General features: G+C 41.8%; 1 protein-coding gene across 1 annotated transcript in view; it reads left to right on the top strand.

The window, feature by feature from the left end:
* Nucleotides 1-4,214, top strand: part of LOC111556048 (acidic mammalian chitinase-like) — a 5,962-nt gene extending 1,748 nt beyond the window's left edge. The window contains 8 exon segments of the mRNA XM_026456730.1: nucleotides 554-658; nucleotides 754-919; nucleotides 1,164-1,288; nucleotides 1,470-1,581; nucleotides 2,232-2,417; nucleotides 2,925-3,044; nucleotides 3,160-3,301; nucleotides 3,955-4,214. Of these exon segments, the coding sequence (XP_026312515.1) occupies nucleotides 554-658; nucleotides 754-919; nucleotides 1,164-1,288; nucleotides 1,470-1,581; nucleotides 2,232-2,417; nucleotides 2,925-3,044; nucleotides 3,160-3,301; nucleotides 3,955-4,214 (1,216 nt within the window).
* The last annotated feature ends 4,442 nt before the right edge of the window (nucleotides 4,215-8,656 follow it).

The raw sequence follows: 8,656 nt of genomic DNA, 5'->3' as shown, positions 1-8,656 counted from the left end.
GCTGAAATTCCAAACAGGCCAACAAGCAGGTAAATTCAGCTTTCTTATTATTTCAAGTGCAAGAATGACTCTAATATTAAGGGGAATGGCTGGCTCACAGAAGCTTGTTGCCAACTAAATCCCACCTCAGTTGCCAAGGGAAGCTTACAGGTCCAACTACTGGTGGACTCAGATGAGAACAATCTTCTACTTAGAAGCAATCCAAAGCTGTCATTGATAAAGCATTCGGTCTCCTTGGTCAGGAGATTCACTCCTAGGGAAATAATCAGAACTGTGGAGACATTGGGGTGCAGCAAACCAACATGGCACATGTATACCTATGTAACAAACCGGCACGTTGTGCACATGTACCCTAGAACTTAAAGTATATTAAAAAAAAAAAAAAAAAAAAAAGAACTGTGGAGACATTGAAACTTACCAATCATAGTCACCTACTCCACCATTCATTAAGTAGGAAATAAGGATGAGAACAAAGATAAACCAGGATGAGAGGCTGCATGACACTTTCCTGGCTTCCTCCTCACTATTGCAGCTAAATGTTGAAATGCCTTCCCTTTCTTTTCATTTGTTCTGATAAAACACTTTGTTTCTTTTCCCTCAGAAATAGTCAACTGAAAACTCTCTTGGCTGTTGGTGGCTGGAACTTTGGCACTGCTCCGTAAGTTCTTTTTGGAGATGACTTCCTAGGTTGATTTTACTCCAAGGTGTTGGGACCACCAAGGTCTCACCCTGCCTTCTTTGGGTCTCCCTCAGTTTCACTGACATGGTTTCCACTCGTGCGAACCGCTAGACTTTCATCAACTCAGTCATCGAATTCCTGCGCCAGTATGAGTTTGATGGGCTGGACTTTGACTGGGAGTACCCCGGCTCTCGTGGGAGCCCTTCTCAGGACAAGCATCTCTTCACTGTCCTGGTGCAGGTGAGCTGAGTTCCCGATCATTTTGACTGGAAAGCATACACCCATCTCACATGAAAGATCACTGGGACCTTAAACCTAGTTTCCTACAATTTTAGTTGGGGTGAAGGACCTGAAAATCCTATTCCAGTAAGGATGTTGAGGAATGAATGGAAGGATGGAAGAGGTTAATTTAATTCAGAGTCATGAACCTCATGAAAGTCAACTTAAAGTTACTATTCACAGACTTTCTCCTGCTCCTGTATAGGAAACGCGTGAAGCTTTTGAGCAGAAGGCCAAGCAGAGCAACAAGCCCAGGCTGTTGGTCACTGCTGCAGTAGCTGCTGGCATCTCCACCATCCAGTCTGGCTACGAGATCCCCCAACTGTCGCAGTGAGTGATGAGCCTTATCTTCAAACCCCTGGAAGTATCACTTGGGCAGACTAGACTTGTCTTTGGTCTGTCTTGCTATTCAGGGACCTTGTTTAGGAGGCTTTGGAAGTGGTGCCTTGTGCCTGCACAGGTATGGGAAATGACCATCAGAAATGATTTTAAATGCTCTACCCCACATCAGGTACCTGGACTACATCTATGACTTCCATGGCTCCTGGGAGGGCTACACTGGAGAGAACAGCCCCCTGTACAAATAACCGACTGACACTGGCAGCAACGCCTACCTCAATGTGGCGAGTCCTTGTACAGATGCAAGTGCAGACCAGAGATGATGATAAAAATCACACAGAGATGCAGGCACAAAAGACATCATAAGTTTAGTGGTTTTCTCAAATGGGGAATTAGGCTGCCATAATTAATCAACTGTTCTCATTTACTAAAAAACTTCCCTTTTTACTAACACCATACTGATAATTCTACCTAATATGAAAGAAGATTAATAACAAGTGCACTGTTTTTTAATAAAAGAAAATGATATGCCACTGCTCCTATTTCAATAAATTATAAAAGGCTTTTTCCACCTTTCCCCTTTTGCTGTTTCCCTTTTGCCTTACACATTTTCTACTGTTCTAATCCCTTGCCCATGTATATCATATAGAATTTCAGCCATTAACTAATGAATCATACCAAGAATATCATTTTAAAAGCTCTGCTCTTCCATCACATATATTTTTATATGAAGGGTATATGTAAAGCCTGCACGTTATTAAAAGAATTTAGTTGAGAATGAGACCTACCACTTTAACAGACATATGTCAGTGATGCTCTAAAATGTGTTGTAAGTAGAGTGGGCACAACCAAACCGAAAAAAAGTTTAGCTAATAATTAATCACTAGGCCATCAGCTGTGGGTGAGAACTCGAGCTAACCCACTACCATTGCAGGATTATGCCATCAACTACTGGAAGGACAACAGGGCCCCAGCTGAGAAGCTCATCGTTGGATTCCCAGCCTATGGACATACCTTCCTTCTGAGCAATCCCTCCAATCATGGAATTGGTGCCCCTACCACTGGTCCTGGCCCTGCGGGGCCCTATACCAGGGAGTCTGGGTTCTGGGCCTACTATGAGGTATACACTCAGAAATTTTAGAGGAAAGGTGGCTTCCTCTTGGTACATGTAGCTAATAATATGAGCAATATTCAACAGTATTTGAATCATTTTTGGATTGCAGCTGAAAGTGGATGTTGTGACTCTCTAGAAGTGAGGCAAGATAAGCCCCCCTGTTGCACCACTTTAACTGGCCCTTCACTAGGGTCCTTTAAGGCTACATTCCAAACACAGAGAGTGTAGGAAAGCAGGCAATCATTGGTGAGAGTATATCAATCTCTAGATACTTCTGATTGCCAGGGCATTCCTTGATTTAAGAGTTTCTCCCCACATTGAAAATAAATTACTCAAAAGGGATAAAGAAACAGAATCCCAAATGAACTAAGAAATTTGCTGATAGAGTCATAGACCTTCGTTTTCAAGTAGTTTTTATGCAACCCTCCTCTACTTCCCCTTCCCCATGTCCTTTTACCTCTGCCACCACAAGGACACTGCCTACCTCTTGACCTGTTCCTTATATTCTGTTAGATCTGTACCTTCCTGAAGAATGGAGCTACTGAAGTATGGGAGGCTCATGAGGATGTTCCCTATGCCTACAAAGGAAATGAGTGGCTTGGAGATGATAACACCAAGAGTTTCCAAATCAAGGTAGACTGTGTTTTATGGACTGTTGTTGCCTGTGAGCATGTTCCCATTATAGCCCTGGAGCCACAGCTCAGCCTTGGTGTCTGTACATAACTGACTTCCTTTCTAATTACCACAGGCTGACTGGCTAAAGAAGAACAACTTCGGAGGCACCATGGTCTGGGCCATTGACTTGGATGATTTCACAGGCACTTTCTGCAACCAAGGAAAATTCCCTCTGATCACCACCCTAAAGGATGCTCTGGGTCTGCAGAGTACAAGTGAGTTAGGGAGTGAGAAGGGACACTAAGCCTCAGACTTGAGAGAAATTCCAAAGGTTCCTTGCAAGTCAGGGAGCCATTGCACAAGTAATTGACTATTGCTCCATTCCTATCTGGTAACAACTGATTAATGGTGGGAAGAACAAACAGGGCTCTTCACCATTTCTTCCTTCCTTCATTCATTTCACAAGCAATTTGTTGAACATCTATTACATATACAGTGCTCTGTAGGTACCACAGGCGATCCAAATGCACAAATATCCATATCTACTCTATGGAATTTACAATCTAGTGAGAGAAATTGGCTTTACAAAAATTGCAAAGCTAGACAACAATACAGAAGATATTATGTGATAATGTGCCCCTCAAAAGAATAAGTAATCTTCTTGTGAGTTCATGATAATGAAAAATTTCAATCAGTAAGCTGTAAGGAGGAAAAAAATGCACTGTGCCTTGAAGGATGAGGAAGGAGTTGGTAAGCAAAGGGGTGAGTGGAGTAGGAAGGATATATCAGATCAGAAGACTGAAATATGCAGAGACATAGAAGGAGGAGCCAAGAACAAAATCCCGGGTATTTGCTCTCACACATCAGGTATCACTGGCTAAAAGCAAGGAGGTTCAGGATTTGGTTTTTGGTTTTTTTTCCATCTCAGGTTGCAAAGCTCCAGCCCAACCCATTGCTCCCATTACTGAGGCACCCATCACAGGCAGTTTCAGCCACAGTGGTAGCTCTGGGGGCAGCTCTGGGGACATCCCCAGTGATAGTGGATTCTGTGCCAACAAAGCCAGTGGCCTGTACCCTGACCCCACTGACAAGAATGCCTTCTACAATTGTGCAAATGGAAAGACTTTCATTCAGCACTGCCAGGCTGGCCTTGTCTTTGAAGCCTCCTGCTCTTGCTGCAGCTGGTGATAACATGTGTCAGATACCACCTCACCCAGCCGCAGAAGTTGTTGTGCAATAAAAGGTTGAGCATTACTGTACAATGGCTTCTGCTTCTTTACTGTAGGATCTTAGATGTAATTAATCCCCATTTCCCAATGATATACAGTTGCTCCACCAGCCCCCAAGCCTGCAGCATGCACTGCTCTTCCTGGGTGTTGGGTAGCAGAAGCAAGGGGATTAAAGGAAAATATATCATCCCTTCATTCTCAAAATGTACTCAGATGAAAGTGGGGAGCCAAAGAATGTAAGACTCAGATAACAATGACCGATACACAAATGTCATTTTAAAATGATTGATTTGCCCTTTTTGCTGAGAATGCATAATTAGGAGGCTATTGCAGTGATTCACAGGAGAGGTGCAGATTTAGAACAAAGTAGCAGCAGTAGAAGTGGTCAGAGGTGATTGCATTTCAGCTGTATTCTTAAGATTTGTTAAGCCAGCAGTTTTCTTTATGGGTTGTACGTAGAGAGTGGGAGACAAAAAGAGGAGCCAAGGATAATTTCAACATTTTGGCTTAAGAAATTACAAATATGAAATTACCATCAACTGAAATGGAGAAAGCTAAAAGTAGACTAGATTATGAAAGAAGAGCAGGAGTTCAACTTTGAACATGTTGAATTTAAGATTGTTGTTGGGTTTCTAAGTGGAGATGTGGAGTAGATATATCGTTGGACATAACATTTTTAGAGGTAGTTTGTATTTAAAGTAAATAGATTAGATGAGATCATTAAGGGAGACAGAGAAAGGAAAGCATTCAAGCCCTGAGCATTTCAGCATTCAGAGGGAGGCTGGAGAGAAGAGTAGGAACAAGTAATGAAGACCAAAAAGGAGGGCTAAATGAGGTAGAAGGAAAATCAAGGAAAAAAACATATCAAGGAGGAGAAAGTGATCAAGTTCGTCAAATACTACTTAGGTCAGGTCAGATGAAGTCTGAGAATTGACCACTATGTTTAACAACCTGTAGATCATTGATAAACTTGACAGAAGTGGGGTTGGTAAACAATTTAGTGGCAAAAGCCTGAGTGAAGTAGGTTTAAGAATGGAAAGGTAAGAATTGAAGACAGTAAGAATACAAAAACCCGTCTTATATGTGTTAAAGGGAAGCAAAAAAATGGATTAAGAATAAAAGATTACGGAAAACAGAAGCTGAATTTATGTTTTCAAACCCATATATACTTACTTAGAGGTATGAGAGATAAAAATCTAACATTCTTTCCATACCTCTCACTTTCTTATTTTTATTATTATTTTCACAGAATCAAAAAAGTTTTTTAACTTAAAAAAAAATTGTTTTTTGAGACAAGGTCTCATTCTGTTCCCCACGCTGGAGTACAAAAGGCACGAACATGGCTCACTGCACCCTTGATCTCCTGGACTCAAGCAATTCTCCAGTCTCAGCCTCTTAAAGTGCTCAGATTACAGGCGTGAGCCATCACATCCAGCCCCAAATTTTTAATATCACTTTGCTTTATAACAGAACTAAAGTCCTATATTTAAATCAATGCAATATTCATCCCCTATACTTACACTACAGCTTCTCCAATATTCATTTCTTTAATTATCTTGTTTGTTTTGCTTTTGTTTGCCAAGAAGCACTTGCAGTATCTTCCAATTTCTTGCATGTATGAAATGCCTGACTGTTGCCTTTATATTTGATTGGTAACTTTTGGACACAAAGTTATTGGCTCACTCTTTTACTCAAAATTTTGTAAATATTACTACTTTTTTATTCCGACATTGAATATTGAGCTATTTCTTTTCCTATGGCTCTTTCATTTACTTTTTCAGGGTTGGATGTTTTGTAGTTGAATAGCTTTCCAAGTAGTTCTGTGGCTGCCACAGGCCTTAAGTTCTTTTATATGTGAGAATGTCTTCCTGTCTCCTCTGTTCTTGAAAAGTATACTTCAAGGATATTATACTTGGTAGAGTATAATACATTGGGCTTGTACTTTCTTTGCCTCAGAACTCTTCAGGTGTAGACAAAACTTCTTAACATTATTTCAAATTGTCTCTGCCTTACCTTTTAATTCCAGTTGAAGCTACAGCCACCAGTTCTGCATAAGCCTTAATGGTCTTCATGGCGTTATGGAATCTTACCTCAGATCTGTGTTGTGCACTTCTTTTTTTTTTTTTTTTTTGAGACGGAGTCTTGCTCTGTCACCCAGGCTGGAGTGCAGTGGCTGGATCTCAGCTCACTGCAACCTCCGCCTCCCGGGTTCACGCCATTCTCCTGCCTCAGCGTCCCGAGTAGCTGGGACCACAGGCGCCGGCCACCTCGCCCGGCTAATTTTTTGTATTTTTTTTTTAGTAGAGACGGGGTTTCACCGTGTTAGCCAGGATGGTCTCGATCTCCTGACCTCGTGATCTGCCCGTCTCGGCCTCCCAAAGTGCTGGGATTACAGGCTTGAGCCACCGCGCCCGGCCTGTGTTGTGCACTTCTTGCTACCCTTCCTAGGGCCCCTGAGACACAGGTTTCCACTCAAACAGGTGCAATCTAGACATGCAGAGGGGTTACTGTCACTTATGAAGATCAGGGGAACGTAACGTTTCCACCTTTCCTCCCCTGATGTTCTAGAAGCACATTTTGTAAGACTTCTAACACCGTTCCAAAGGGATGGAGCATTTAGTTGTTTCTACCAGTGGCTAATTTGATAAAAGCATGTTTTTATTGGCCCTCCCTTCTTCCCTGTTTCACTCCCCTGTCTCTTACTCTTATTCTTTGCATTCCACTCCCAAATTATTCTCACATGAGCTACTTCTAGGTGAACTTAGCCTTAGATAGTAGGCATTGCTCCATTGTGTCCTGGCACTGAATGTTGTTGTGGGGATGTTTGAAGCCAGTGGATAATCACTACCCTTTCTTTAATCCACACTTACAAAGTTATTTGACTTTTTTCCTGTGAGTGCCTGAAGAATTCATGATTTATTCTTGAAGTTCAATAACTTAACCAGGTTATGCCTTGTTTATGATGGTTTTTGTCAATTTCTCCTATAAGACAGTTGAGAGGTAAGAATTAACTTGCCTGAGTTAACAGACCTGCAAGCGGCCTCCTGGAAAAGAAAGTTGGCCTGTTGCCTCTGGAAACAAGCTATAATCTATAGCCTAGGTCCTAATGCAATCCATCCTGATAGAGAGCTGACCATGGTGAGTGAGAACTTCAGCCAAGTTTACACCAAGCAGTTGTGTATAATCATGAGGATGGATTACACCAGAAGAAAGCCAAGTATTCATCCAATAGATGAATGCTAAGGTAGTAGATAAGACTGAAAGCCAAGGTTCTGCTATATCATACTGCTATTAGATCCCATATCCCAATCTCACTAAAGAGTTTTGTTAAGAAGCTTAAAAGTCCCAACATCCAAGGCCCAGAGCCTCTTTCTCAGAGCTAGATATGTACTATGTTAGATTGTTGTGTGCTGCCTGAGAATAAAATAAACACCAGAGGATCACTCATCTGCCATTGCTTCTGTCTCTGATTTTTTTTACCCAGAAAGTACTATTCCAGAAAGCCCAGTGTGCATGCTGCTTGGCTACTCACCCTGAATCACTTGACAACTGGTGTAGAGAGCTGGATGTCAGACTAGGGGCACCCACCATGGCCTTCTAGAAGTGAACCAAGGGACCTGGGATTTAAAAAGTGTTTCTCAGATGATCCCATCGCTTTCAAAGATTGGTATGGTAGTCATGGGGACTAGTCCACTAAATTCCTGAAGATACAGAGTGATGAAAGTACACTGGGTAGTTAAGATCATCGAGGCTAGCATTCCATGATTGTTATTATTGGCCTTGGAAGAATTAGCTCTAAGGAGGCAGACTGAGGGGAGCTTGACTCAGCATCTCGAATGAAATTACAATTTGAAAACTTTGGTGAATGTGAAATGATTTGTATATCGTCTTATCCAAGCAGGAGCAAACAAATTCTGTCCTCTGACTCTCTTCCTGTAACTGGTAGGATCAATTCAAGATGGCACAGGTTGTCATGTTGTCAGAATGTTATGAGCTCCAGTTAAATGGGTGCAAAGGGGAGGAAAGACAAAGTATGTGATTTATGAGGTTAGTTTCCTCATAACAAGTGAACAACATAATCTGAAATAGGTTGATTGAACCAACAGAACCTCTGGGTAGATTCCCACTATAGCTCCACCTTAGAAAGTCTATGTGATTATGGCTTCTATATAGAGGGTTAAACATGATAAAATTGATGATGATCCCTATCTTTGTCTATGGAAAAAAATATCCAGTGAGTTTTGGGGAAACTCATGACCCAAGTCATAACAGGAATTTCAGGCCTCATAAAGACATCATGGTTGAAGCAGATGTGCTCTGTTTCCAGCAAAGCCCAATAAGAAACTAACTTTTGCTCTTTGCAAGGAAGATTCCCCACCAGACTGGGAAGCAACAGCCTGG

This window comes from Piliocolobus tephrosceles, chromosome 1 (genome assembly GCF_002776525.5).
Source record: "Piliocolobus tephrosceles isolate RC106 chromosome 1, ASM277652v3, whole genome shotgun sequence".
NCBI lineage: Eukaryota > Metazoa > Chordata > Mammalia > Primates > Cercopithecidae > Piliocolobus > Piliocolobus tephrosceles.
Note: the sequence above shows the minus strand (reverse complement) of the source record. Positions and strands in the feature narration are given on the sequence as shown.